General features: G+C 33.2%; 1 protein-coding gene and 1 pseudogene across 6 annotated transcripts in view; one reads left to right on the top strand and one right to left on the bottom strand.

Annotated features, from left to right (window-relative positions):
- STAG2 (stromal antigen 2) overlaps nucleotides 1-27,922 on the bottom strand; it is a 119,200-nt gene that overhangs the window by 54,541 nt on the left and 36,737 nt on the right. For 4 of the 6 annotated variants that reach the window (XM_016119922.2, XM_036227292.1, XM_016119921.2 and 1 more), the window contains exons 2-7: nucleotides 20,442-20,585; nucleotides 17,781-17,859; nucleotides 14,413-14,577; nucleotides 7,305-7,401; nucleotides 2,918-2,994; nucleotides 599-803 (exon numbers count right to left, since the gene is read on the bottom strand). In XM_016119922.2, coding sequence (XP_015975408.2) covers nucleotides 599-803; nucleotides 2,918-2,994; nucleotides 7,305-7,401; nucleotides 14,413-14,577; nucleotides 17,781-17,859; nucleotides 20,442-20,485 — 667 coding nt within the window. In that variant the 5' untranslated portion in view covers nucleotides 20,486-20,585. Of the gene's footprint in view, nucleotides 1-598; nucleotides 804-2,917; nucleotides 2,995-7,304; nucleotides 7,402-14,412; nucleotides 14,578-17,780; nucleotides 17,860-20,441; nucleotides 20,586-24,890; nucleotides 26,527-27,922 lie in introns of those variants that run through there. The other 2 variants (XM_036227291.1, XM_036227293.1) reach the window with 2 other exon arrangements.
- Nucleotides 4,741-4,859, top strand: LOC118608325 (annotated as a pseudogene).

Here is a 27,922-nt window from a genome sequence, read left to right as displayed (position 1 = left end):
ACACCAAAATTCACTGTTCTAGAATTAACCGTGTGAGACTTAAAAATATAACACGTTTCATTAAAATTTAAAAATCAAAGAATTTGACTCAGCCTCAAGTTACTAAGAAGCATAAGAAAAATCAACTTTTTGTGATGTGGTTAAACGGTAAACATCATCCTGTAGGGACCATCATACCATGAGGGAGCCTACTCATACCAGTGACAAAATAAGGGTCATTAAGACTACATATCCAAAATGACTGATAGTCTCCCTCGATTTGCTGTCAATATCCTCCCTGATAAAACATCTCATCTTTTAAGAACCCAATACATTCCTATCCACCTCTTTTCCTTTTCTGTGGATTAATAATCAAGTATGTTTACTATAAGAAAATCATTATATACTAACTATAATGTGCCTTCACAGAATCGAAATTTGAAAATATCATCCCACTCCGAGCAATTCATGGGAGTTGGAGCGATTGGTGAGTGTCCTCCTAGTGGTAACTTTATAAACAAAATTAATTTATGACACTATTATTTCACTTTTTTTAATGGAAATTGTTTCCATCTCTAACTGTAGGAAATACACACAAAAAATATTTCTAAATACTGACCTGCCAGGGTGCTTGTATGTCGAAATGCTCTGACTTGTGAGTCAGACAATCCTGTAAGAAGTGAAATGACCGTATCCATCATATATTCATCATATATGATACTATACTGACACTGCCGCACTAATACGCCAATGAATTCACAAAAACTGGATTTGAACTTCTTCCACTGAGGACCGGCCATGGTAAGTGGATAATCTCCACTATCCTAAAACAAAAAACGTAAATGGCAATTTTATTTAAAATACATGACAATAAAATTTTACTGGTTTTTGAAATATCCTAAGCAGAAGCTGAAATGACTCCTTTATCTCACCTTTATTCTCCAATAAAATCCTGAAAGTAAGCAGAACAATATGGAAAAGTAGAGGTACCTTTGATCACCTCTGCTTTTATTTAAGACCAAAATGGATATTCTGAATTCACATTAACTGATGCAAATATATGCCAATTACTCTGGTTAAAAATAAATAGCCTCTCCCATCAAACCAAAACATTAGTCTGATAAGCAAAGATATACTTATTAAGTTTCTTTAAAACAAAAGCAAAATTATATTTCCAAATGAATTCGAAATGATGAAATCATATTCTGAGACAGTATAATAGATTGGTGTATGATATATAAATAATCAAAAGATTACAATGTATGTCTTCGTTAGTTTCAGGACATCAACTAGTCAACAGATAATTTTAAAAAGAAATGGAAATATAGCTAAATTGCCTGGAAATACTCATACTCGAGAACTCTTCTATATAAGTGGGGTATTCTTCAACACAGTTACATTGAGATTCTCCATTACTAATCAAAAACAAACAAGTCCTTAAAAATAAGAGACCAATACTACAGAGAATTTCTTAAAGTAAGAGTTTCTGACAAGAGCATCCTAGAGACTTAAGATCACTTTATCAGTACAGGTCAGTAAATTTTTTTAACAATTAAATTTTGTCATTAGAACAATGTTTTTTATTTTAAGTTGTGCCATATATAAGTAGAACTATTTCTCATCTGAGAATAAGGTCCTAATACTCCAAAAAAGGTTTTCTTTCATATTTTCTGATTGACTCATTTAGTGACTGACTACATTGAAATGTACCATCTCGATTGTTAGCAACTTGGTTTTCTGATCATTTTCAAACTATATTTCAGGATTCTTATCTCAAATGGCTGTTTCCTTTTAATAAGAAGGTTCTTGCTAAAACAGTTAATATTAAAAGGCTAAAATACTACCATTACTCATAATTACCTCAACTACTTGGAGACTGAGGAATAGCACTTAGTGATCATCAAAGCCATTTTAACAATTTTTGTCTATCTTTTAGAACAGCTGTCCCCAACCTTTTTGGCACCAGGGACCGGTGCTCCTATGAGAATCTAATGCTTGATAATCTGGGGTAGAGCTAAGGCAGTGATGCTAGCACTAGGGAGCAGCTGTAAATACAGATGGAAGCTTTGCTCACTCCCCCGCTGCTCACCTCCTGCTATGTAGCCCAGTTCCTAACAGGCCACTGACCAGTACTGGTTCGTGGCCCAAGGATTAGGGACTCCCGTTTTAGGATAACTGAAAGTCCCATCAGAGTAAGCAAGAAAAAGATGATCAAATAAAACTAAAATGAGACAAGGCTTTCTACTTGAAAATTCACAGTGAAAAGTTTTGAAAAATAAAACGAATGGTGTTGGAATATACCTGTGAACAAAACAAACAAAAATCCTTGTCCTGAGGCAGCTTACGTTACAGTAAATCTAAGTATGTCTTTATTGGTAATAATGCTTCAAAGACATCACTTGATAAAAGATCTACTCATGTCTAAGCTATTTTTTTTGTATTGTTTTACTACTCATATTTGAAACAAAGATTTTAAACAAAGAAATTGTGTGTGTGTGTGTGTGCACGCACACAACATGTATTTCCTTTGCCTGAGCTACCTGGTTCCCCAAATATTGACCAAATCTTCCTTTTACCATATTCTAAAATATGTTCTTAGCCTCTAAGCTTTATTCTTCCTTGAAATTTTATTTATTTATTTTTTCGATAATAATGATAGCTACCATCTATTAGGTTCTTACTATGTTCCAGGCATTATAAAATGCTAAGGAATTTTTCAAACATTACTAAATTAACAGCCTTATAAGTGTTATTAGCCCCATTTTACAGATGATGGAACTGATAAGACAACTTGCCCATGGTCACAAAGCCATCATTTGATTGAATCTGATGCCAAAGCCCTTAACCACCACATGAATACTCAGAATTTAAGAATACTTTCAAGAGTAAATCAAGATCAACATGCATAAAATTATCAAAACATTTAGGGTAATGTTACCTCATCAAACTCTTCAGTCATTTTTCGAATTATTTCAGAGTTCTGCATATGTCTAAACATTTCTGCTGTGACAACTCCTGAAATTTGCAAGTGTTATAAAGTTAATTTATGGTAAAATAAAAATAAAGAGAACTTCTAAGTCAGTCTCTGATACTTAAAAGTCTACAGTCACACAATAAGGCGTACTTAATATGATCTTTACCATGATACTCAACCCTATAAAACACAAATCCCAATCTCAATGTGCACAAGAGAACGGCCCCACACTCTGACATCTTTTTTCCTAGCACAATGAGCCTTTGCCATTTCTACCTGACTTACTTTACTCATGTCTATGATATGTATACTGCCTTAGTCTCTTTAATATAAAACAAGTCATCAAGATGAGGCAGTATCTAGGGTAACATTTAAAATCTTGAGGATGAACCTGAAGATAAGGGAAAGTGTAATAGGCAGTTTACTTTAATCGGATTTCTTTATTAAGCACTACTAGATATAAGGCAACTACATCCCATCGTCCTCTAAAAGACCTTTAAATAAACATAAGTTGTAGTTCCTGCCCATCCAGAAGTCTATAATCTAGATGGAAACTTAAATAAAGAATAACCCAAAAGAGAAAGGAAGGGAAAAATAAAATATTAAAGGTGGTATGTAATAAGTGTCCTAATGAGTGGCAATGCCAAAGCAGGCTATAGTTCAAACTGGGGGAAAAAAAAAAAAGAAAAAAAAAAGATTAACATAAGTCAGGTGTTTCACGGAGAAGGTATTTGATAAGAACATTTAGAATTTTAAAGGAGGGTGGGAGAGGAGAAAGGCACATTACAAGAAGCAGTAAAAATTAGCCAGGTAGAAATCAAATATCAGAAAGGAATTTATAGGAAAAAGTTATAAGAAAGAGACAATTCAGGGAGAAGATCTACATGAATTTCTCACTGGTGGAGTGTCAGATTAAAAAAAATAAAAAAAGGAAAGAAAGAAAGAAAGAAAGAAGAAGAAGACCAAATGTAAAAAATGGATTTTCAAAATCATATTTCTATTGCTGGATTATTTATTTCTTGCTAATCTTATCACTAGGAATACTATAAATATTGTAATATCTAAAAGAAGAATGTCTTAGCACAGGAAGATGAGATTATAAAAACTAGATATAATAGATTTATTTCAATTGGCCAAGCTATATTTTCTATATTCATGTACTTGTGTGTGTATATATAAATTTAAAAACAATAAAACATCATGCTCTCTTTCCAACCCCAAACCTGAAAAGAAAAAGTAATGCTTGAGCTTCTTCTCTGTAGATATGCAAATTAAGACTTCCCAGTAGCATAACAAAGCCAACACGATAGGCCAGGAACTAACACTGATTGAGCTTACTATGCATGCCAGCTACTTCACATATGTTTAGCCTTGGTAACAAGCCTGTGAGACAGATACTATATAATCCCAGCTTTACAGATAAAGAAGCTACAGCTAAGGCAAAAGGAAGTTAAATAATTTGTCTGACATTATTCATCTACATCGTGCTGCCACCCCTTGATGCAATCAATTTCTAGTGCTGTAGAAGAAGAGTCCTTACTTCACACGACATTAAAGAACGAAATAATTGTTTTAAAGTATAACAAATTTGGAAGAAACCACCACTTCCTTGGCTAAAGAAGTGCATTCTCAAGTAACCCTTTGAAAGGTTTTTTATTTTAATTTAGAGTCATGGATATATCTTCAGAACTTCCCATACTTTATATACTCAGGTGTTGTAAACTTGGCTGTGCTAGAGAACAAGTAAATCAACTCCTGAAACAATTTCTATTAAATATTTATATACAGTCTACGGCCGTGCCACCCTGAATGTGCCCGATCCTGTCTAATCTCGGAAGCTACGCAGGGTTGGGCCTGATTAGTACTAGGATGAGAGACCACCTGGGAATACCAGGTGCTATAGGCGTTAAAAAAATAAAAAAATAAAAAATATTTATAAGCAAATAAATATCAAAGCAAACATATTGTATACATTTTGACATAGTCTATGAGATGATAGGAAGAACTTGAGAAATGGGACTAATAGCCAAAACCCAAAAAATAAGCAGAAAAGTAGCTGTCACAAACTCCATGCACGTAACTCCTGAAGGCAGGTGTCAAGGCGCCATCGCCATTAGGACATTGGACCAGAGCTCACTGCCTGAAAAGTGTGGGGGACATGAAGTGAGACTGCTAAAAACTGGTAAACTAAAAAGTGAGAGCTGACCAAGAAAGAAAAGGGCGGGAACCACTGACCAGACTCCCCAACCACAGAGCAATCTGGAGCCATTCAGTGTAGGGCCAAATTCCCTCAACACTTCAATAACTGCAGAAGGCATAACTAAAGTAAAATAACTGATGCTCATACTGACAATCCTGAGGCCACAGGAAAAAGGCTAACGTACACTGTATATACTTAAAGAATTTCTAACTCAATTCTAAAAGAATTCTATCTAAATAATTTTGAATGTGTTTTTAAAGTACTTAATGACCTTAACTTTGACTATATGATAAATTCCCTTTTATGGATCTTTGAGTCAAAAATATATACATATACATTATGGCGGTATTTAAACCTACCTGATAATTTAAGTTTTCAATACTTTCAAATTTTAAAAATCTTGATAATCTAGTTTGTGACCAGGTATAACCAAATGTTGAGTTGGCAAGCTCCTGAATTATAAAAACACTGATGCAAGGGAAGAAATGAATCTGATAAAAGGAAAGTGCTCTGACTATGGTCTTGTTTTAAAACTACAATTCAGAAGCCAAATTAGAAAACTAATACTGATCAATCTATGGTATAACAGAAAAGACTGAAAATAAAAATTAGAATTTGAACTCATCAAATTATTTTTGGTGCTCATTCAGTTGTTCTGCAATGAACCTTCCATTTTCAAAGAAAATAAAGAGAATGGACAGAGCCCTTGATTACATAACAAACAGGTACTTGTACATTTCTACTACAGAAAGATGGACTGGACACAGGCAATATAAAAATAATATTAAGATTTCATTTTTAAAAATTAATATGGTTCATCATATTTTCATTACAACACTTTCGCTGAGCAGTCAGAATTTTCTAATATTGATTTGCAGCTACCTTTAGCTAAGAAGTAAACTAGGCAACTCTCTGTTCTCTAAAGACAATTTAAGTTTACTGAAAATTGACCACGTTACTAGCATTATGAACACAGACTTGAGAAGTTACTAAGTTTGTTTATCCAGTCTCATATACATAACATTTAATATGTATGCTGCACTGAATGTTGTGATCAACCTTAAATAAAATGCAACATTTCTTATAATGTGCTTCTTCATTTCCAATGACAGTATTTTTAAAGGAGTATTATAAAATTAAAGCAGGAAAAAAAGCTAATTAAACATGAATTTGTTTATATATTTTAAAAAAGAATTAAAGGAGTACATCTAAATAAATTGCTTCTTGGGATTCTTCAGATGTGTTTAAGTCAGTCGTTCTTTAGCATCTTAACTTTTTAAATCTATTTTTAAGCAACCTTCTCCCCTCTTGGATTTCCAGTGCCTGTGTTTTTGGTGCCATTTTCATTAAAAAAAAAAAATGTAATGCCCTTGGAAGACTTTGTAACATTTATTTTCCTAGGCATTTTCTAGAATTTCAAGAATGGAATAAGTATTAGGGAGACACGGAATAAATCAGAACCTGCCCGTGACCTTGACTGACTCATTTACTGATCCAGATCAGGATATATGACTCTTCAATCTCACGTAATTTTGTTCCCCTGATAAATGTCTGTACTATTTTTGTCCCACAGAAGACATTTCTATATTTTTCCCATTCCTACTTCAAAATCTTTTTAAATAAAGTTAAAAAAAAATTAAACAATATCCCATTCCCCAATTCAGTTTCTCTACCTTTAAGAAGAAAAATTGAAAATTTCACCAATACTTTTTTTACCTTAGTTACTCATTTATTTACTTACTTACGTGCTGTTGTTACTCATGGCACTTTTTAATTCCCTACACTTAACAGTTCCCTGCCATATGAACCTGTATCTCTTCATTATCTTCCTCCTCCCTTCTTAATCCATTTCTTTGTTCCTAAAACCAGATACTGAAAGTGGGAAACATATCTAATAAAAGTAACATAACAATTATAAACTGCCAAGGTTTTCATTAATTTCATTGAAATATGAACACAACTTTCTCAACATAGTTTCTATCTCACTTGTGTTCTTTGCTCTTTTCTCCTTATACTTTTTGTATGGTTATAAAGCAAACAACTCAATATCTTGGCATTATTTTCAATATGAAGTGTTAATATATCTTTAGGTGGAGAAAAACAGAAAAGATCATTTGAGAACATTCTGCTTCCATAATAAATATATCTTACCTTTACAGCCTGAACACTGAATAAAAAAGTTGATGAGGTCAAGAAGTGCTATATCTCGGTCATGCTTGTATGACTCTATCCAATCATCTACCACCGACTACAGTAGAGGGGGGGAAAAAAATTAGCTTTTTCTAATGTTCTAAGAATGAAGTTCGATTAAGCTCATTAAAATTCAACAAGTGGATTACATTAATTGAAATTAACATATACTAAAATTTTTAACTGCATTTTAACAATAAAATAGAATCAAACTTAGTAAAATTATCACCTGATAAAGCATACTTTTTATTCTTAGTGACAATGATATCCAATAAAATATTAAAATTCACACCATACTACTTTGGACTAAAATATTGTACTAAATAATATTTAAATATTAACACTGTAATGGAATGAAAATTAAAACTTTTTAAAAAGAAGTGAATGCCTGGGTCAATGAAGAAATGCAGAACAAAATAACAAATTTTTAACACTGAGCCCTAATAGTCCCATATTAATAAGGCAGGCAAACTGAAGGCTAAATAAACATCAAAAGAAAGGACAGACAGTTCATAGATCTGGAGATTTAATGTAGTTAGATGACAATATACACCAAATTGATGTACAGACTCAATGCAATCCCTATTAGCTAGCTTCTTAATAGAAAATGGAAAGCCAATCCTAAATGTTTAGGATGATGCAAGGGATCCAGAATAGTCTAAGCAATCTTGTAAAAAAGGACAAAGTTGGAGAACTCACACTTCATGATTTCAGACTTATTATAAAGCTACAGTAATCAGAACAGTATAGTGCTAACATAAGAACAGGTAAGAGTCAAAGGACTAAAACTGAGAGTCTAGAAATAAACCCTTGCACTGATGGTCATTTGATTTTTGACAAAGATGCCATGACAAATCAATGGAGAAAGACTAGTCTTCTCAACAATGGTACTGGGACAACTGGACCCTATTTTACATACACAAAATTTAACTCAAAATGGATCAAAGATCTAAATATAAGAGCTAAAACCCTAAAACATAGAGGTAAATCTTCATAACTGTGCATTAGGCAAAGCATTCTTACACATTAGACCAAAAGCATAAGAGACAAAAAAAAATGAATTTCACTTATTCATAATTAAAAACTTTTTGTGTTTCAAAGGACTCCATCAAGGAAGTGAAAAGACAACCCACACAATGGGAGAAAATATCTGCAAACTATGTATCTAATAAGGGATTTGTGTCCAAAATATATAAAGAACTCAGAATTCAATCATTTTAAAAAGGCAAATAACCCAATTAAAAATATAGGCAAGGGATCTGAATGGGCAGTTCTATATAAAGACAATAACAAATATTGGTGGAAATGCAATGCTAAAACACAGCTGGTGAGAATGTAAAATGCTGCTGTTACTTTGAGAACAGTTTGGCAGCTCCTCAAAAAATTAAATAGTTAACATGTTGATCCTGCAACTCAAATCCTAGGTATGTTATTACCCAAGAGAAATGAAAACATACATCCAAACAAAAAATTATACAAGAATACTCTTAAAAGCACTATTCACTCTTAAAAGCCAAAAAGTAGAAACACACCATATGTGCATAAAGGGATGAATGGATAAATAATATGATAAATCCATACAAGGGAATACTACTCAGCAATAAAAGAGAATGAAGTTATAACACATGCCACAACATGGATGAACCTTGAAAACATAATGCTAAGTCAAATAAACCATTCGGAAAAGACCACATACTGCATGATCCCATTTATATGAACTGTCTAGAAAAATAGATTTGTTGAAAGGAAAAATGGCGTAGATGATAGAAGCTTTGTTCATCTTCTGGCAACCAAATCAAAGTTGTGACAGAAACACAGAGCAAACAGCAAGGAAAAGTCACTGGGGATCTAGACAAACAGAAGCGCAACAACTACGGAGAGAAATAATTAATCGACCTGTAACTGTAGAAGGTAGGAGGGAGTGAAGATGCTCGGCTGCCCAATCCCCAGAGGCTGAGTGGGACTGAGTTTACCGCAGCTGCAGCCAGCTGCTGTACATGCCTCTTAAAGGGGCCGTGACGGTGAGCAGACTTTCACAGTGAAGAACCTGCTCCTCTGAACACCAGCGCGCCGGGTGGGCCGTTTGGGGGGCCACCAGGGACTTATAGGGAACACTGAGTTCTTGGCGTAAGGGAAGGAGAGGCTCTCTCACGAACAGAAGTGCAGGTGGTATCCATTGTTCCTCTGTTGAGCCCTCCCCTCTCCCAGTGCTGGGACACAGCCCAGTCATAGTTGAGTCAATCATTGTACAAGATAACAGATAACAAAGGTTACTCTGCCCAGAGCATTCCCTAAAACTCTGCCTCCCCCAACTTGCAACCCCACCCAACCCACATCCAGTTGTATCCTTGGTAAGTCAGGTGCTCCTTACTGAGCCAACCCCAAGACCCACACTGGTAGCAGCTGGCCTCAAACACAGCATCTGTGTATTGCTTGCTGAATCTTAACAGGTGGCTCTGGAGGAGCACAGGCTGGGGCTAAACTTGGCCTCAGGCTGAACCCTTCTCAGGACTGTGCCTCTGGACACCTACTACACAAAACCATGATAATAAGACCAGGAAACTTAGGAGCTTTGATTAGTACATAGAAACAGACACAGAAAGGCAGACAAAATGTGGAGAGAAAGAAACAGAAACCATATGAGAGAATAGAACAGAGACTGAAGAAAAATGGAGTCAAGCAATCTGACAGAGGCAGAGTTCAAAACACTGGTTATAAAGATGCTCAATGAACATAGGGGAAGTGTAGTTGAACGCAGTGAGAACTTTAGCAAAGAGATAAAAAATGTAAAATTGGAAATGGAAATTGTAAAACGAAACCAGTCAGAAATGAAGAACACATTATCTGAGATGAAGAGTATTTTAGAGGATATCAACAGAGTGGATAAAGAAGAGGCTCGAACCACTGATCTAGAGGATGGGGAAGCCAAGGACATCCAACCAGAATGGCAAGAAGAAAGTAACCAAGACTATAATGATAATTTAAGGAGACTATGAGGTACTATTAAATGTAAAAATATCCATGTCATAGGGAAACCTGAAGGAAAAAAAGATGTTGAAGAGCTATTTGAAGAAACAATGATGGAAAACTTCCCTCACCTGTTGAAGGAAAGAGACACACAGCCCCAGGAGGCTCAGAGAGTACCAAGAAAGAGGAACCCAAAGAGGCCCACACCAAGACACATCATCATTAAAATGCCAAAGGTTAAAGTCAAAGAGAGAATCTGAAAGGTAGCAAGAGAAAAGCAGTTAGTTATCCACAAGAGAGCACCCATAAGACTGGCTGATGATTTCTCAAAGGAAACTGTGCAGGACAGAAGGGCTTGGCACAAAATATTCAATGTGATGAAAACCCAGGATCTACAGCAAGAATACTTTATCCTGCAGAGCTATCATTTAGAGTTGAAGGACAGATAAAGAGCTTCCCAGACAAAAATAAGCTAAAGGAATTTATCAACACCAAGCCAGTATTATAGGAAATGTTGGAGGGACTTCTTTAAGAAGAAAAAAATGTATCAAACAGAGGAATAAAGAATGGTAATAACTACATTCCTATCAACAAGTATCTCAAACAGAAAAGAATGAAGTGTTCCAATCAAAAGTTAGAGTGGCTGAATGGATAAGAAAACAAGACCCCTACATATGCTTCCTATAAGAGACTCACTTCCGAGTAAAAGACAAACACAGAATAAAAGGAAAGAAATGGAAAAAGATATTGCTTTGATGTACCTAGAAGGTACTGTGGTGAATTAAGTCAGACAGAGAAAGACAAATATCATGATTTCACGTACAAGTGGAATCTAAATAACAAAATAACAAATATAGAGACAAACTCATAGATAGACAATATTTTGAGGGTTACTAAATGGGAGGAGGGTTGAGATGGTGAAAAACGGTAAAGGGATTGAAAAGTACAATTGGATAGTTACAAAACAGACATGTAGATATAAAGTGTAACATACGGAAAAAAACTTAATAATGTAATAAATATGTAAGGGGGAGAAAGGGTACTAAAGTTAGTGAGGTGATCACTTCGTGAGTTATATAGACCTATAATAACTATGCTATACAACTGAAACTAATATATTATTGTATCCCAACTATAATTGAAAAAATACTCATTGAATCATATAATGTAAATACGAGCAACTAACTGTCTATTATATTTCAATAAAGCCCCCCAAAAAATTTATAGAAAGTAGATTAGTGGTTGCCTAGACCTGGGGCAGGTGAGGAGAAAATGCTAACTAAGGAGCAAGAGGTTTCTTTCTGGGGTACTGAAAAATATTCTAAAATTTGATTGTGATAACAAAACAACTCTGGATATACTAAAAACCCCTGAATTTATACTTTAACAGGGTGACTTTTATGGTATGTGAAGTATATCTCAATACAGTAATTTTTTAAAGATATGAACTAAAAAATAAAAGCAGTACTTTATTCCTTCGGGGACAGAAAAAAAAACATGTAATAGATGACAATTTTTAAATAAATCAAACTAAAAATTGAGATGAAAAATTGCTAATATAAAAAACAAAGAGTCAGGAAAGATGTTTTAATTTATATACCAATAAATATGAAACTATGTACAAAATGAATGAATAAAATATATACAACTTGATGTATAAAAACAAATAACATGACTACACAATACATAAAAGAAAAATGAAACATTATCTAAGAATTACCAGGCTCAGAGAGACTGGAGATATTCTAAAACTTCACCTAATTTCTAGATTTTGGTCCTTTTCTATTATTTTACAACAGTCTGCGTATATTATCCAACTCAATATATGAAAGAAACATGTTTTAAGATTATTCTTAAATATGGTATGGGAAATAAATATCAAGAGAATGTATTATGCGAGTGTGAGGGTTTTAAAACATGGCCCCAAACTGTTTGACCTTGTTCCCATTAAGAAGTGGGGTCTATGTGCCCTTTTCTAGAACAGAGTACAATAGAAATGATGCTTCCAATACTAGGTCACAGAAAGCCATTCAGCTTTTACACTGGGTTATTGGAGCACTGAAGAAATAGATACTCTTCCTCAGGATACTCTCTCCAAACCCAGAAGCCATACTGTAAGAAGCACAAGCCACATGGAAGGAGCATTTGTAGGTTTTCCAGGCAAAAGTTCAAACTGAAGCCAACCTTCAAGTCACTGTAGACTAGGCACCAAACATGAATAAATAAGTCTCCAGGTGACAATAATTCCTGAATGTTTATGTCAACTCTAAGCAGTAAAGTTGTCTCAGCTAAGGCCCCAAATATCATGGATGCATACACAGATGAGCCATCTCTACTTAGTTCTGTCTGTATTCTAGGCCCATAAAACCATTATGTTAAAAAATGGTTGTTCTTTCAAGTCACTAAGTTTGGGGGTGGTTTGTTACATAGCAATAAATAACTGGAACAAGGGTTATTCTCATCAATAAAGATACAAAAAATATTTAATGAAATCTTACAAAAAGATTACATCACATTAAAAAGATCATCACATCATATTAAAAGTTATTGTTAAAGATGAAGTAGTTTATACTAGGAACACAAGGCTGCTGTAATAAAAGTAATACAAGCTATCACAATGAAATATATTTAAAAATTTTAATTACCAAATAATATGCTATGTACTTATTCAATAAAATTCAATATCTATTATCTAAAAGAACTAGGGGCATATGCATGGTTTTGCCTTTCTTAAAATGTTGAGAGCTAATTAAAAACCAACAGCCAGTCTTGTACTTATTTGCTCCCACTTATAATTACTAAGATGGGTATATCCCAGGGATACAAAAAGGGAATTATACCTGGTACCTAATCAAGGAATTAACAATCTAGAAGTAAATTCAGACATATACATAAATGTAATACAATATACTAAATGCTCTAATGGAAAGACAAGAGTAAGAAATAGACTCAATGGGAGGAGAAAGAGCCCAAGAATGCTTCTCCAAAGCACTGATATTTAGTTTAGTCGATCTTATGTGATATGAAAGGGAGGAAGAAAGGGCTATTCTAGGCAAAGAGAAAAAGAAAAAGGTCTGGGACAGAGTATATACTGTGGCTGGAAAACATCAAGTATCCCAAAAGGGAACCTGAGTAGCAACTTTTAGATAAGTAAAATCTGCTAGAAGCAGAAGTTTGTAAACAGAAGACTTCCTTGATCAAATTTGGTGTTAGAAAGATAATACAAGTGGAAACACATAAAATAAACTGGGCAGAGGATTCAGAGGAATCAGTGCAGAGATACTGTAGACATTATGCTTTTAAGAGAGAAAGCACATTTGGAAACAGAAAAACAAATGGCATAGAGGTACAATCTTAATATATGATAAACCATAAGCAACACGAAAATAAGGGAAAAAAATGTTTATTCTTTAAACAGAGATACCATTAACAAAAAGAATTAAATATAATGCTAAACCTTCGCATTTTGTATTTAAAAATTTCGATGAGCCAAAATGTTAAGCAAAAAACCCTAGAGTAAATAAAAATAGAAGAGCCTAATTAGCATGAATATGAGTTGAGATTTCTGATGTTAACAAAAGTGAAAGATATCGAAGATTAATGCATCTAATACTTAGAACAAATATTATAGAAAAAAGTATAACAAAAATATAAAGGAAAGCAATTAAGTGGTATATAACTGAGATAATTTATCCCTTAGCTAAAATTAACCCAAAATGGGAACTAGAGAAAGGGGGATAATTTTTTACATAGGAAATGACTAAAACCATAGCACAGTAACATATTATATAAATTCAGGGGAAATTGCAACTTCATAGTTAGGGTTTACATAGGCATATTCTTTACCAAATAAGTTTTTATTTGGTGCCATTAAAAGGAAATAATGCAGTGGAAAATGACTCAAGACATGGCTTAAAGGTCTTATGTCTGAATAGACACATCCCTAGTTTTCTGACTAGTTTGCTGTTTTTTTCTAATAAGGAGTGTTAGAAAATTTTAAAACAATTAGAAAAATCAGAGATATATTTTATATAACTCATGTAAAATATATAAAGTTTAACATGTACAAATAATAAACTGGGAAGAACATGATAAACATCACCTGCATAGCACTCTTGCCCATTTTAACAACTTCAAACAACATCATGTTTTCCACTCCATTCTGCTGGTGATGACCATTCATTCGGTTTGGACCAGAAGGAGGTTTTCCTCCTCCATTTCCGCCTTTGCCCTTTTCTCCTGGGCCCTTTTTGCCTTTTTTGCAAGTCTGCATAAAAGTACAAGTTGATTAAGTTTTATCATTATCTTTGAGAGTTCAAAATAAGACTATAGAAGGAGCTGATAGGGTACTTCATTATGCTTCATCCTAAAGGGGAGTACCATTCACATGTCATATAGTTGTGACATATGATTATGACAGCCTCTTTGAGGTATCGATTTGTTCATTTATATTACCTTACACTTCACATGACATTGGAGTTAGGATCACAGCCTCAGCAGAATGACAGCCCACACGGGACCAAACTTCTATTCCTATTAGCTGAGTGATGATCTTAGGCAAGTTACTTGATGACACTGTGCTTCAGAGAGATTTCTAATTTGCAAAGTGAGAATAAAACTCTATTTCATAGAATTGTTGCTTTAAGGTGTAGACTGGAGCTGATAGCAAGAACACAAAACTCTTTATCAAGTAAGTAATTCATACCTAGTTTGACATTTTAACTTGATGCATATTCTTAGTCCTTATAAATCACTGTAGTGTGTTGACAAAGGATTTCTAAACAGCATGAATAGGTATATCAACGTCATTCTTGTTCTGAACCCTCCCTCGAACACTAACTTATTATGAAATTTCAATTTATGTGAACACAATGGAAATGAAGCCCTTTATAAGAAAGTTGCCAATTTGGAGGTGGGGGCTTCATAAATAAGTTAAAAGGTTGCCTACATACATGAGTTATGAAATACCTCCCACAGCTTTTATACCTTGTTATAGAAATACAAGTCATTCCCTAACTTGGAGTACTCATTTATAAATCCCAGAGTTGTACTAAGATCTCTACAGATTAGAATAGATGATTTCTAAGGTCTCTTTTAGAACTAACATTTCTGTGACCTAGAACTTTACTTTGTGCAAAGTACCAGACAGTGAATGCTTTGCAGGTCACATAACTGGTCTGCCACATATTCTTTATTTTTCTATAACTTTTACAACTTTATTTTTTAATAAATTTAAAAATATAATAACAATTCTTAGCTTGTGGGCAGTACAAAAACAGGTCATAGTTTGCAGACCTCTTATCTATATAGTCAGGTCTACAAATTTACTTCCACTGAAAGCCTATATGTTTCCATATTTTTCTCCATTAAAGGGTCCTGGGTCCTTTCTCTTCCTTCAGGAGTACAAAACCACCCTACTCTTAAAAAACTACTTTAAACCCCTCCCTTCCTAACAACTAAAAGATATTACTTGTTAATTTAAGAGATTAAGTGTTTATAAACTTGTCATTAATTCCTAATTGTAAAATGAAAGGTTTTTTGTCTCTAGTAGTAAAAGGAATTTCAGCAATAAGGGTGAAAGAAAAGATCGACTACAAAGAGTACAATAGAAAAATATGTTAGTGCTAATTAACATGGAGCTATATATTTGCAATTTATCTATCATATACCTCAATAGTCCCTGTTGGTATAAAAAACTAATTCAATTAAAATGGTTCAGTGGATATGATGTGCTGGAAAAAATGATATGCAAGAAGTGATAATACAATACAGTAAACATGCTAACTTGGGTTCAGTCGTGTAAAGGAAAAAAATCTCTAAAAAAAATAAAAAAAGACTGTGAGGTAGCATACTATAGTGGATTAAAAGCGTCTTCTTTCAAAAGATGTGGGCTCAATTTCTTTAACCACTGAGTTCTCTGGACCTTAGTTTCCTATCTATAAAATAAGGAAGTTTTCTAATCCACAGGGTTATTTGAATATTAAATAACATAAAATTATTGGCACAGTGCATGGAACATATATAGGACGGTGTCAAACTATCCTATGGTTGCTCTTATTACTATCGTAAATCCCTGATCTGACCCCTAACATCTCACTCAGAGGAGTGGCTATATAAAGTTAACCAAACTACAGCACAAAAACTTTGGGGAGTCCTCTATGCAGATGCCACTGTGAGTCTTACCCCAACTTGTAAATTAAATCAAAGTCAAAAGCAGAGATTCAGTTTTACAAGATGGTTACAAAACAAGAAAAATGGTTTTCTAATAAATAACCACATACCACCCACTAGAGTTAATTAAGGCTGTCATGGAATAGCCATGAATTAACATTTTTATTCATTCACTTTTTCTGTCTCATCAAAATTTTTACTAACTAAAGGGACTAAGAAAGCATATGAAATTAGGAAACAAATGCATTATATGCCCTCTAAGAACGTATTCCATGTTAAACAAACTATTTTGAACTAGTTAAATAAATTGTTTCATACATAAAGCGGGATGTTATGACACAATTAAAACACAGACCAAAAAAATTTGCTGATAGGAAAGCTGCTGACAACATACCACTGAATTTTTTAAAAATTAAATAGTCTGCATAGTACGATTCCATTTAAATAAAATTCTAAGTACACGTTTATAGATAAGTACATGTACAAAAGTAAGTTCATCAAGATGTTTAAAGAATAAATTACCTCTGGGTGATAGGTTTATGTAAAATTTTTATTTTGTTAATTTCACATTTCTGTATTTAGACTTTTAAAAGTAAATGTATTATGAAAAAATAGAAATTCAAAATTCATCTTGGGAAAAAATGCTGAACAAAAAAAAAGTCATATTTTGTCCAATGTATTTACACATATGCACAGAGGCAATGTACTTTCCAAAACAGCAGAATGATTTAACCATTCACCAAGTTATCCAGAGCCCTCAGGTTACCCACTCATACTCTAACACTGCACTCTGTTGACTCAGAACTTCACTTTATTAGTTTATACCCCTGACGTTAACTTAAAAAAAAAAAAAAACGGTTGTCCTTTGTAACCCATTAGATATAAGCTGATTGTAGGTTACATTTTGAGTGCTTTAGAGCAAGAATATTTACTGCTTTGCTTTAAATTTGGCTACTCATGTACAAACAAAAAAGCCAACAGAATATCACATTTTGCTTAGTATACAGTGCTTTACAAAATAAACTACTAAAAACAATGGTGTATTATTAAATTAAACTTTACAGTAGTGAAATAGATAATCAAATGATATTTGATCTAGAAGCCAAAGAAACCACGTGTTCAGAAGGCTTACCATACAATTGGGGAAAAAAGGCGTTTTTAATAGACAATAACATCTGAAATATAACTAAAAACTATATATAATATACATAAGTGTGTGTGTGTGCGCGCGCACACACACACACACACAAATGTATATGAAGGACCTTAAGAAAACAAAGCCACAAACTCTGTACATACTTTTCCTTTGCTTTGCTTTTGATTTTTTCCTTCAATGTCTTCAAAATCTGTGTCAGAAGAAAAATGCGTTTCTGACTCCCTGTGACAGAAAGATAAGCAATCATTTAAAACTTTCCTTAGAAATACAGATGGAATTTCTAGTTTTTCCATATTTCCAAAAAAAAAAAAAAGTTTGGTTAACTCATTACAAAACTCCGTATTAGCATTAAATGTAATTAACATGATTTTCTAAATCATACCATAGCACATCGCCAAACATACAAAATTACATAACTACAAAAAAAAAGAATCTATAAAACAAATGTCAAAACATTTTATTTTGTTCATTTTTAACCAACACATAAAAACGAAATCAGTATCTCTCAAAATTTTAATCCTAGGAACTATAGTGTTCTGTTGTAATGGCTGGTTTAATTTTCTGACTCAAAGATCTGGTGCTCAGAGAAAACTGTATTAACACTAGACATTAGATGAATTTTATTATGGAATTTTAGCAATATAAAGACACTCTGTTCGCTCCTACCTCAATCAAAAAATATTTATAAATCTAGGTGCAACTATACAAAACATGTATTTCTAAAAGGTTGTATAAAACAATTTCACAAACTAAATCATTTGAAATACAGCAGGGAACTATGCTAACTGACCAAAATCCTTTAATCAGTAAAGAGGAGGTGAGTTATAGTCAGAACTGGCTCTGGCATTAAGAAACTATGTGATCTTAGACAAGAGACAACCTTTCAATCTTATCTATAAACAATGTATATACAGGAAAAATGAAATCTTGAAGTCTCTTTAATCGCTGATATAAATCTACAGTTCTAAGAATGGTCTGTTATTTTTGGAGTAAGAGGGGTGACTTTGTATAATCTGGATTTGCTCACACATAAGCAAACTTAATTTAAATACACATGGGTGACGCTTCCTATATAAGCTAACACAGCTCTATCAATCAAAATGGTAGTAACATACCCTCATTTAAATGCTTTAAGGCAAGGCATACTTGGTATCTGAGTCACAATGTATTTTAGAATTGACCCACAACCACAGAAGATAAAGGTTTTACCACTCTAAATATGTAAACCTAGTAACAGATTTGCTTAAAATATACAATTAAAGTGAAAGGCTATCTTTCTAAAGATAGTCTTCTCTAACTAGATTTCTTCTATTTCTATTTTTATTGCTACAGTAACCAGTTGTCCAGAGGCTGTAATGGTTAAGATGCTGGGGGGAGGTTACTATTTATAGCACTTACCTACGAAGTAATTTAAACAATGTATTGGAGACAGTAGCAATCCTAACTATGTCCTATAATGCTGTAAAGAAAGGGCCCATTGCCCAGGGTTAATGCACCCAAAGCTCAATAACTATTTTAATATTAACCCTGAAAGTCATTCCTGTTAACATCTTAAAGATTGCTATCATTAGTATTCTTTTCACATGCCTACATGGCCTTACAAAAAAATTGAAACTGTTTTTACTAGTCTTTGCAATACTCCAATGGTCACAGAGTAATCAAAGGCTCAATTACACTCTTAATCCTAATTTCCAGGCTATATCCTGATTAAAAGAATGAGCCACTAAAGGTTTGATTACTAACTGGGAAAATCTGAAGAAAGCTGTAGTAATCAGTATAGGAGTCTAAAATATCCTCAACCAGAGAATATTCTCGGATCTTTCTCCATTGCTATCCTCTGCTTTTAAGATCAAAACAACTAAAACCTATCCTAGGTGAAACATGTTTCACCAGTTTAAGCCAGATGGAGCATAGTGGCTTAATCTTTGAGTGGCTTGAAACTTCATGAATCACCTCCACATGCTTGAATCTTCCACTCCTTTCTCTTTATCCTGGCCCCACCTTACATACCCAATCAAATGCTATCTATTTTACCTGTACAGATCAATGCTTTCTTATCCATTATCCTATTTAAGACCCTAATTACTCAAGAAGTCTAATAGTCAATGGTCTAGTTTTAATTACAAATCTTTTTAATTGTCTCTAATCTTAACATATTTAAGAAATTTTCTAAGATAAGTTTACAATAGTCAAATCGAAATTTAATTTTTCTTGGACTATCCCATATCCTCTCTCAAACAAACATGCTCTTCATATTTTTGAAGAAACAAATCATACGATTGAGCCATAAAGTGACTTTATCATAGGTCTTTTTTTCACTTTCATCTTAAAAGCTGCCTATATTCCTTATTCAACTTTTTGGTGATGTTGGAAAGAATTTGTCCTACCCTTTTAGATTTGTTTTAGCCTATGATTTGATTTTATAGGAGAAAGCTGACATTCCATCTTAATACTGCATGGTATATATTCCTTACTAATGAGAAAGTTTAACTTTTTAAGACTTTCATGACACTCCCTCAAAGCAACTGCTATTTTGTAAAACCAAGTATGGACTCAACTGCACAGCAAAAGTAATAAATTGTTCAGTATCTAAATTAAAAAAATACATTTAAAATGTAATACAAAAAAGCATGAAATAATTACTGTTATAGAACCTAACGAGTGTTAATATAAACAGTTTAAAAAGTATACTTACTATCCTTTATCTTACACATTAAATCTCAAGCAGGAGCAATTTTAACTAAAGTAAATACATTTCTTATTTTGTGGAAAAACAAGCATTTAAAAAATCATAATATACTTACTGTAGTAGATTAAAATCAGTTGGTATTTCTGGAGCTGCTATCATTTCTTTATCATCTTCTGGAACGCCCCAATGTCAGAAATATATTCATATATTTACGTGGGTAAAATGATGGTTTGCTTCTTTCTTCTAAGACAGATAATTCCTTTGGGAGGGGGGAGTGCCATATTTATTATAAATACACCAAAAATATTGGGAAGGGTGTCTACATTTAAAAAACAAAACTAAACTAAATCCTCCTGTGCCTGCTAATGTGTTTCAGTATAAAAGATTTCTTTCCCTTGCATGTGACTGCTCTTTCTTGATACGGATTTGTTACAACTACTGCAGCCCCACAAGAGTAACAACAGACACAAAGAAAGATGCTTGTATTACAAATTATTTTAAAATTGTTATGATTCTTTAGTTTGGCTTTAAAAAACATATACCCTAACTAGGATGATGTGACTCTTTTACTGGTCCTGAAATCTTTATTACAAGTTAAACCATAATATGTCTGAAAATTCTATAACTTTTTGCTGGTGATATACAGTACAGTTAAAAGGAGCTAATAAAAAACATAAGATATAATTAAATAAAAGCAGGTTCTTCTACTTTAGAGTAAATATACACTCCAAAGCCTGACTCATTAATAAATAACCACTTCAAGATAACATCACATTGTGTTGATTAGGGAAGGAGGAAAAAAAGTTAGTTCTGATCTATTCCCTATTCCGTCAAGGAACTTACAATCAATTTAAATACCAATAATGTCATATGGACAACAGATTTATGCCATTTGTGACCCAAGTAAATGTAAGTTTGGCCATAGGAAAGGTATTTCTAATTTTGAAGGTAAAAGATGCACTGCCTAAATGAAAGAATGACCTAAGAGCAAATGACAAACCCATAACAAAAAAGAGAAAATACACTAGGTCTGAAGCTCTTAATCTTAAACTTTCTTTTATAATTATCTTGTTTTTCTTTTCTTTTCTTTTCAAGTGAATCTAGAACTTGGTGGCCACCTAAAGAAATGGCAAGATGAAATATGTCCAATCAAAAATATTCAAATATCACAGACTGATGATCTCTTCTAACAGAGCAGACGTTGTAACAAAAAAACTAGTAATTGTTTTTGCATTAATTCTAAATCTATAAAAAACATCATAAATGGCTAGTCAAAATACAGCATTTCCTAGCTCACTCTAATTAAGCTACTATTAATTGCAAAATAATGAGGCAACAGGAGAAATAAGAATGAATAATCCACGAATTAAGCCCTGAACAATCAAGGGTTGTCTGTACCACCACTCTGAGTTTATCTTGTTTCTAAAGAACATTCACATTATAACGTATTTAGATATGACTGTTAGTATGGTCTCCTCCTTGCACAAAATTATGGTCTCAGGATTGTTCCCCTCCAAGACCACTAACTGTTAATCTGGTTTTATACTTATTGTAACCTAAAGAGTTATCTTAAGTAGTATATAAGAATTTTTGTCATCATATGTAAGACACACCCTAATCTCATAAAATTCTCAACTTAATTTTAAAAGGATACAATTTTTTCAAGAAAGAAAAGTTTTGTTTTTTAAAGGGAACTGGAGAGGTATAGAGCTAATTAAGTTCTAATCAACAGGTCCGGTCATATAGATGGCAAGATGGAAATAAATACTAGCTTTGCCTGTCTACCTCCCAGCCCCCACTCACCCTGAGCATTTTATAAAACCAAACTTGCTGCATTCCTTAAATATACAGTTTTTAAGCAGATTTTAAAGATAGTTAGTTCATAAATACATTCTCTCAAGGGACAAAAAGAATGTATTAGTTCTGAAAAGTAAAGGGCACTAAATAAAATTAGTATTGTGTGATATGCATTCCTCTATACAGCACAAACTAATTTCTAGTGCACAAGAAATATTATGAGGTCAAATCATTTTGCTCAATGTAGGACTATAGTAACATGTATTTGATAATTAGAAAACACACACAAAAGAAAAACGGAACTTATAAAGATGTCTCCCATCGCAAAGTACCCATATTTTAAAAAGAAATAGCATCTAATAGATTTAGAAAAAAAAAATTAATCGACTCCCTATCTCAGTATTTTAAAATGTTTCTAAATGTTAAAAATCCATTCAACCAATTAATAATATCTACCATGTGCTAAATGCAGTGTGGGTCACTGGGAATATAGTGATGAAAAGGAGAGAGATCCTTGCCTTCATGGAACGTGTTAACAGTAAGTATGAAAATATGTTTCTATGAGAAGGCACCTACCTCTATGGACATCTAATATTATTAAACATAAGATACTAAATTCTATGTATCTAAGTTTTTGCTCTTTTAATCATTCTCTAAATACCAATTTGCCACCAAAATAAGTTCTTCACAGTTAAAAAATTATACATATTAAAGATGCTTTGTAATATAAGGGTCAGGATCAATGGGTAAGCATTTGGGTTTTGTTACTGTTGTTGTTGTTGTTTTTAAGAATGTAACCTTTATCTGCAGAAAGAACTGAGAAATTTCCCCTTTTTAAATGTCTATAGTTGTATATAAATACAATTTGCTTCCCCCAAAGACTTACATTAAAATCTTACATTCACATAGTCTTTAAATGTACTTAATACCATTTGACGTAAATTGGGAAACTTCAAACTGTAGGAATATGTGATATTCAATAAAAGTATGAGTTTTATCTTGCCACACCATTTCTGGCCTAATGTAGGTTATTCATTTTTTAAAAAATATGCTCCAAGATCACAAGGTGGAGCTCTCACCTAGTGTCAAGGAAAATCTTTTGAGATTTTTATCACTTCTACCAATTCTCTATAACTGCTTTTAGAGTTAACATTCCAACAGCTCTGGAGGATAAAGCATAGAAATGAAATTTGTTTTAACTCTCAATCACTATTTTCCTTTTGGGAAAAAATACATCCAATAACAACTAGCTTCTGCTTACTGAAAACTAAGCAAACACGTTCATACATAAGTTACATAATATACTATAAAATCACTTCCATAGGCTCAAGTATACAGTATACAGCCATTAAAGGTTTGTTGTATATATTCATATATAATTACTGGATTAAAAGGTAATAGGTCATTATAGACTGATTCTATATGTTAAATTCAAGTAAACACTCAGAGGCCCTGCCTTATAGCCTGTTACTCACAGTTTAGGTTCTGTGTTAAATTAATCAAATAACAAAAAACTTTCTTCGTCTTCTTCTGAAAATCTGTTGGATTCCTATTACTGTAGCATATAAACATAAATATATAAAAATTATACATAATTATGCTTGCATCTTTAACTCCAAATAATGACGTGCTAAATTCATTATAATTCCTCTCTCAGAAAAAGTAAAAACACTAAAAAACCTGGTTTTCTTTCATATTGTCTAAAAATCTTAAATTTTGGTTTTCATAAAATAATTTTCAAAGTTCTCTTAATTCAAACCCAGTGGTCTCAAGATAGAAAATAAACTATAAAACACAGCCATTCACTAAATAAGGTCCCTCAGAATCCACGTATTGTTGAGAAGTGGGGTGGGGGGAGCATTTAAAGTACCTGGTGTGTTACTTCTTTCCCTAAAACTACAGAAATATTCGACTTTTAAAAGCTAGCAAAACAAATTCAGCACATACAACACACGCTACCTACCCCCTTATCTTAACACTATCTTCCAAAAGGGTGACACCCTTCTATCTGTAAGGATCACAACTAGGAAATGTATATACCCTTCTGAAATGCCAACATCATTATAAGAGAAACACTTAAAAATAGTAACTACCTAAAATGTCCAGCCATGGATTAATTTGTAGTAGAAAATGTAATTAACATTCATACACTGAAACTACTTATGATGACTGTGTAGCAACATGGATAATTTATTACAAGCACTATATTAGGGTGCAATATTAAAGCAAAAGAAAACAGTTATCATACAAGGGTGGTGAAATGTATTTTTTTTTATATTTTAGTTTACAATTTTGTTTGTTAGTATAAGCAAAGGTAAATTATAAAAGTGGAAATTTACTTTTTAATGTCTTCTTTTAAAATCTGAACTACCCAAGAAATTACAAAACTATTTCTGCTAACACCTGATTTATTTATATCTCAGGTCCCTAAACTCATAAAGTTAGCCATCTACAAAAAAACTGTGAGTTCTACCATAAAGTTATCTTTATTATGTTCAGCTACTCAATATTAGCAGAGAACAGAAGCTTTCTTACAAACTCCTGACAAGACCCAAACATATGTTCCTTTTATTAGCCTATCTACTTTCTTAGGAGATAGCAGACAAAAGTTTGTCATTTAGGTTGAGTCTGTGAATATTAAAAGGTAGACTAGTTCCTGATCAAAACAGGAAAGTCACCATCATTCCTTATGTCAAATGATGGTAACTTTGAGTACATAGGGCAAGAAATGAAAAGCTCATCAAAAATTTTAATCAGATATACATACCTATCTTCAAAAGATGGAAATCTACTGCCCTTTTCTTTATTAATAACCTTTTAAAAAGATTTCTCAAAAGGAGATTTTTCTTCCCTCTGTTTATCTTCCCAATTTCTGCTAAAGTCTTCTGAATAAGTGACAGGGTGGAAAGAATGACAAGTCAATCAATGATCATGTATACTCAGCCCAGTAACAGACTTTAACCTGAAAGCTTCTTGATAGCGTAGTCACATTACAGCTATCACATATATCGTTTGCAAATATATTTTCCTTTCCAAATACCTTTGTGGAATCCTAAAGAATTTCCTTTTCTATTATAATAGTTTGACATGTACAACACTATAATTTGACATCTGTATAAACTACAAAGTGATTACTCCAAAAAGTCTAATTACTATCCATCACCATACAACTGACCCCTTTCACCCCTTTCACTGCAGAAGGGACAAAGAGGGTCAACTGTATGGTGCTACCATTTCTAATGATAGCACCTGCTGTAGTGCAGGAACAGATAATCTGGAGAAAGTAAGACAAGAAGAAATATGCTTATATAAGACAATTAATGGCCCCGCCTACATTTCCTAAATAATTGTAGGTTAGGTCAAATATCGGCCCTTACAAACCTAAAAAATAATATACAAAAGGAAGAGGGGAGGCCAAAGGGACTTTCTAAAATAACTAATTAGAAAAACCAAACACACCTAACACCACAACACTTCAAAAACAACATTTACTTTCAGGAAGAGGGAAAGGAGCAAGCTAGGGCACTGTCTATACAGATATGGCTTCACTATACACAGCCAGAAACTAAAACCAGACAGAACTGAAACATCCATCTGTTTGTTTTCCTCCTATTGAAGGTGCTCAGCAATCTTTCTCATTTCCACATAACCCCATACTTTCCAAATGTGACTCGAGTCTAAGCACAATTAGGAATGACCTGGCCCAACCCACATACTCAGCTTGCCTCAGTTCTTGACCATGAGTTCTAATTTCTGTGGAAAATCTAGCACACCATCATTCATGAACTTCACCACAAATAAGTATTTTTTTTTCTTTTGAATGGGGAAGGAGTTAAGGAAAAGCTTCTGCCTTACTCCTGCAGATCCACTATTATATCACCCTGTACTCAGTTATATCCAGTGTCTGAATCATCCAAGGATCAATACCCTGGCTTAATCTTGCTGCAATGTATCTACCCAACCCCACACCCCAGGAACTGGAATTCTGCCCCTAAACCCACTCTCCAACGGTCTCCCTGTGTCTCTCCAGTTGTCCTAATCTGAATGTCACAATACAGTCCTCCTCTCATCTACCATACTGGCACTGGCTGTTGCTAGACATTGGGTACCTATCATACCTGATGGACAGATATTGGACACATATCAGCCATCTAATTCCAAGTCCCAGTTTGCCCTAAAAAGCTGTAGTTGACTAGATATTATCTGGTCCTAACCCAAAATACATATCAAAACAGGTAAAATATTTGTTTTATCATATACCACATCATCTTAAAATCAATCTCAGTCTGCCAAAATCATAGATAAATCTTGAAATTTTTAAAAGTATTGTTAATCTTCACTCATCTCACTTATACCTGCATACCACACTCTGCATTTAGCTTTCTGCACTGAATTAACACACACACACACACTCTCTCACTCTCTCTCTCTCTCTCTCTCTCTCTCTCTCTCTCTCTCTCTCCCCCCCCCATTAACATAACTTTATGCATGTTAAGACATCATGAATATAAACAATTAAACAGTGGTAATCACAACTGGGTATAGTAACTATCAACACTTCAGAGGTGAGACCAAATTCTCTGGTATAAATGAATATCTAGATCTAAAAATCAAAATTTACAAAAATGAGCTAAATTCACATGTTAACACTTGTAAATGTTCATAGCATGATATAAACACAATGCACTGTTACTATCACAACCACTTCACAATGGGCACCACTGGCTCACTGACAGATTTCAAGCAATAGTAGATATCAAGACAGAATTCATAGCAAAGTAGATGAAGAGAAGATAATCCTGCCTGGATTTGAAGGGAAATCCAAATTTTATTCACACACTCTCTAATTGACTACATCAAACTTACATATTTATTTATTCGAGGTAATAAAAAATAAAATATTTGGTCTTTATTAATTTACATGAAGATGGATATATAATTCTAACTGACATATAATCCAGTTAATAAATAATAAGACCAAAGTGTAAATTAAACCGCTTTATAGACAATGGTAAAATTTAATCTAAATTTTAGAATTGCAGTTACTACTACTAAGCATAATTTTTTTTTCATTTTAGCATGAATCCAAAATACAACATACATGCTACATATTTAATTTTTGGACTATCTACTTCTGATTAAATAACACCTTATTAAAATATCTAGAATTAGTATCCACTTGATAAAAAGCACTAACCTTTCTAACATCCACAGTACACAATTCGTAGGCTTAAATTATATTCATATTCAAGTTGAGAAATCAAACATACTTCTACAATGAAGTTTATGAACACAATATAGGTATTACCTACTTCTTACTTCACATCTAAGAAGTTGGTTCTTTGGTAACTCCACACAATGACAGGAGAATCACACCTATGTTGTACTCTAAAATTTTAAAATTCTTGAACCTTAAGCTTTCCTAAATAAAGATTAAAACATGTAAACTCCCTTTTAAAAATTAAATTTGAGCAAGATAAAGACACTACGAAAAACCTACAGACCAATATTCCCGACGAATATCAGTACAAAAATTCTTTACAAAATACTAGCAAACTGAATTCAACAGCACATTGAAAGTGTTATACACCATGACTCAGTGGGATTAATTCCCAGGATGCAAGACTGGCTCAACATACGAAAATCAGTCATTGTAATGCACAACATTAAGAGAATGAAAGACCAAAAAACCTCATGATCATCAACTGATGGGGGGAAAGTATTTGCTAAGATTCAACACTTTTTCATGATTAAAAAACACTCAACGAACTAGGAAGAAAAGTACATCAACATAATAAA

Source organism: Rousettus aegyptiacus, unplaced genomic scaffold (genome assembly GCF_014176215.1).
Source record: "Rousettus aegyptiacus isolate mRouAeg1 unplaced genomic scaffold, mRouAeg1.p scaffold_m13_p_9, whole genome shotgun sequence".
Lineage (NCBI taxonomy): Eukaryota > Metazoa > Chordata > Mammalia > Chiroptera > Pteropodidae > Rousettus > Rousettus aegyptiacus.
The sequence above is the reverse complement of the archived record's forward strand: the minus strand, read 5'-3'. Positions and strand labels throughout refer to the sequence as shown.